The sequence below is a fragment of the Octodon degus genome, unplaced genomic scaffold (assembly GCF_000260255.1).
Source record: "Octodon degus isolate 3935 unplaced genomic scaffold, OctDeg1.0 scaffold00343, whole genome shotgun sequence".
NCBI classification, from domain to species: Eukaryota; Metazoa; Chordata; class Mammalia; order Rodentia; family Octodontidae; genus Octodon; species Octodon degus.
In genome coordinates, this window is record NW_004524919.1 from 628815 (window position 1) to 632807 (window position 3993).

General features: G+C 47.3%; 1 protein-coding gene across 1 annotated transcript; it reads right to left on the reverse strand.

Moving 5' to 3' along the window:
• Positions 1–284: 284 nt before the first annotated feature.
• LOC101566289 (PRAME family member 12-like) lies at positions 285–2870 on the reverse strand. Its single transcript, XM_004647957.1, has 3 exons — positions 2542–2870; positions 1574–2152; positions 285–843 (listed from the first exon to the last, which is right to left on the reverse strand). The coding sequence occupies exons 1-3, from the start codon at positions 2868–2870 to the stop codon at positions 285–287; spliced, it is 1467 nt and encodes a 488-aa protein (XP_004648014.1).
• Between the last annotated feature and the right edge of the window lie 1123 nt (positions 2871–3993).

Here is a 3993-nt window from a genome sequence, read left to right on the forward strand (position 1 = left end):
CCACCAGGGGGTGGGGCTGGCTGGCATGTGGTGCTGGGGGATTGAACCGCGGTCCCTGTGCTTTGCTAAGCTTGTTCTAAGTAGGTGCTTTAAACCACTGAGCCATCTCAGCAGCCCCTCAAATTCCTATTTTTGATCCTGGCTAGGACCCAGATCCACAAAGGTCACTTGTGCTCTCAGTGATTCTCCAAGTTGTAGCCTACTGGACAATCTGCCTTTTTTTTTCACTTGCGCAGAAGAGGTCTGTGTTCCTGGGGCCATAAGGAAATATATTATGTATTCAACTAGATGAGGATACAGGTGGGGCATGGACTAGGGCGCAGGTTATAGACAGGGTGGTTATGACCACTTTCTTGATGAACACAAAACCACACTGTCCTGGGATAGTTTAGTGTCCTCATCATCCTCCTAAGTGGTTCTTGTATCTGCTGGAGGTCACCATTCCTGGGAACATGAACCTCCTGAGGAGGAGAGTACAGCTCCAGGGTTAAGTTGCTCATCCTGGCAGTGTGGCTCAGCAGGTTCTTCATGGTGCCTACAGACATGAAATTCCCTACAAAGCACAAGGCAGTGAGCTGGGAGCAGCAGCTCAGTGAAGGCAGAAAGGCGCAGACCTGTGCGTCTGTGATCCCACAGTTTTCCAGATGTAGGGTGGTCAGCGTTGCCGCAACATTATCTAGCAGAATCTGGAGGGGCTCAGGACTGAAATTAGTCAGACTGATACAACACAGTTCAAAGTGTTTCAGCTGTCTGGTCTGCTCAGAGCAGGGCAGCTGGTTCCAGTCAGAGTGTGAAAGCTGGCTATGAGTTACAGAGAGGGTCTCCAAGGGGGTCGGCAAGCACCTACAGAGAACCAAGCAGTAAGACTGAAAATGGTGGTGAAAATCAGTGAGTGGTGGAAAACAACAACAAGGACCAAGTGTCACATGAGTCAGCCCCATTTAGGGGTGACTTTTACCACTGCTTGCAAGAACAGCTGAGTGTTAAATCTCTACAGTCCCTTTTCCTCAATTCCAAGTAAAAAATTGCAGATTTTTACTGATGAGCATAGCAGGAGAACAACAGGAAGCAAAAATCAGGCAAGATCTGGATATAGCTATGGGGGTTGCCACAAAAGCTGTCAGCAGAGTTTGTGTCCTTGTTCCAGTCCAGCCCCTGTTCCCTGCCATCAGCTTCAGCCTCCTGCATTTCCATCCTATCATCAGCCCACCCAGGAGAACTGCCTTCTCATGATGACTGCCCTGAAGGTCAGAGAGGCCTTGGTGTTGGTCACCACCTTATGCTAGAAGGCTTTCTTGAGGAAAAAGTCACACACCTGAGCTCATTGTATCTGAACTCCTTCCTCCTGGCATTCTAGTGTGGTGGCCCTTTCCAGTATGACTACTAACATACAGTGGCTATGTGACACCTTGTTGTATGACTTAGGAGTGAAAAACAGTGGATATGTTGGTACCCTAGTGTTTGTTCTCTGTCACATCTTCTGTGGGGTGGCATACTGTTCATGTTCCCTAAATGTCCCTACAAAACACAAGGGAAGAGCTCTTTTGACTGAAGAGCAAGATCCACATCTTACCTGAGTACCTGGTCCAAGTGATCTTTCAGAAAGGAGACAGAGACCATATAAATCTCTTGCAGACAGTGGAGCTTAAGAAACTGAGAGGTGATTTGGGTGATCAGTTGATCTCTCCTCACTCGGGAAGTGAAGGCAGGCTCAGAGATATCAGAGAGCGTGAGTTTGTAAAGATTTCGCATCTGGCGCAAGTAAGTGGCAAAATCAGCTAAGTCAAAGAGTGTCCAGCAGTAACCCACTTCCACCTCCAGGACAGATTCAAAGTTAACCATTTGCAGCTGGTCTGTGACACAGTGAATGCACATGGAAGTCACATACAGCCTCTTATATTCCAGCTGCACCAGATCTCCCCTATCATGCACCCACTTGAGGAGGTAGGATGTCAATGGGCACACAACATCCTGATTGATCCATAGATCTAAAATGACCTTCAGGGTCTTCTGGTTTGTTTCTCTTGTCCCACTCTTCCCTGTTTTTCTCATCTCCATAGCTTCTGAGGAGCAGGCTTCCACCTGGTTTCCAGCCCAGGTTCTCCAGAAGTTCTGCTTGTCTTGCATATCCAGCACTTGTAGTTTCAACCTCCTGTGGATGAGCCAGTAATAAACCTGAACTTTCAGGCTGAGAACCAGGTTCCTCCTGTGACTTCCTCATCTCTGAGGTCAATCGCTATCTTTTCTATTCTCTCTGTTTGTCCATGTATTGCTTTCCCCTTCCCCCTTGGATCCAGCCAAGTCGCTACTCCTGGTACCTGTGGGAGGCAATCAGGAACTTCTGCCTCCACCATTAGCTGTCCTCCCCATCAGGCAGCACACTCCCAGGTGGCTCGGCAAACACTAGGTCTTCTCTGATCCTCTGCCAGTCTCCATCAGAAGGCTCTACTTCACCCTTTTCTCCCTCTCTCCCTGACAATATCTGTCCCTTCCTGGTATTCCTAGAGAATACACCCTCCACGATACCTGGGTTACACTTACCTTGAGTAAACCTTCTGGCTCAGCAGCACATCAAGTCCATACAGAACAGCTTTCAAAATTCTTTTCTGTACTCTCATAGCATCTTTGTGAGTGTCCACTGTCCCTGGTTTGCTCATGGTCATCAGGGCTCCCAAGGGCAGGGAGGGAAAGGGCCAGGACAGCACCATGACCTTCAAGACCTCTATGAGGCCCTTGGTGAAGGCCTCCATAAACACTGGTGGGAAGAGCTCCCTGGGCAAATCTTCCACAGCATCCTTGGCCAGGGCTTCATCCCTCAGCAAGCTCTCAATTGACAGTTCTAGTAGTGCGCATGGGGACTGAGTGCTCATCCTGGGGAGCCTGGAAGGCTGAAGTGCTGAGGAAACATTGGGCAAAGAGACATCCTTTCAGCCAAGGCTGAGACCCTTCTCACCCATCAGGTAACCAACTTGCAGCCAAGTAGTCCCTGCTCTGATGAGGGTAGAAGAATCTCTAGTGTATCCAAAATCTGTTTTGTGGGGGACTGGGGAGATAACTCAGTGGAGTAAGTTCTTGCCTGGCAAGCACAAGGTCCTGAGTTGGATACCTGGTACCACAAAAAATAAAAAAATCTGTTTTTATGGGCTGGCCAGATAGCTCAGTGAACCAAAGCAACTGATTAGGCAGGCGCAGCAGCCAGGGTTTGATCCCCAGTGTGCTGTGCTGGCCCTATCCCTGGGGCATGCTGAGACAGTGATTGAGACTGGGCATGGTGGTTCATGCCTATAATCCTAGCACTTGGGAGGCTGAAAACAAGAGGATCACTAAGAGTCTGATCTGTGTAGTGAGATCCTATAGGCCCTATACTAAAATACATTAAAAAAAAAAAAAAAGACAAAATCTATTTTGTGCTTATGGTACCAAACCATAAGCTCTTTCTGTAATGATACCAGGAAAAATGTTTGATAACAACATGATGAAGAGGGTGAGAGCAAAAGAGTCATTTAGAAATGCCACTACAGACATCTAGACCTACTGGGAATTGGGAACTAAGGAATCCAAAACTGACTCCAATTATTTTTGCGAAAATATTTTGATACTCATTCCACAAAAATATCATCAATGAAATAGAAAAGTCCTATGATCCAGTCTCTAATTTATCAGTTCCCATCAGACACCTAAGAAAAATTAAGCATACCATGACATAAATGTCATGAGCTTTCATTTCAAATAATTACAGAGTACTAAATTCTCTTCCTGTGTAGAGCTGGCAGAATCAGGGACGGGCCTTCTCTTGCTGCCTCCCTTTTAGTTCACTGGCTCATCCACCGCCGGGTGGTGGAAACCGAGGCTCAGCGGCATGAGCACTCAGCAGTATGAGCAGCGGGCTTGGGGATTTCTTAAGCTGTGAAATCTGTTGTTGAACAGAAGTAAAAGATAACCCCATGAAATCCTACTTCAGAGTTTAGGGCCTCTGTCATCGCCAATTTTTTT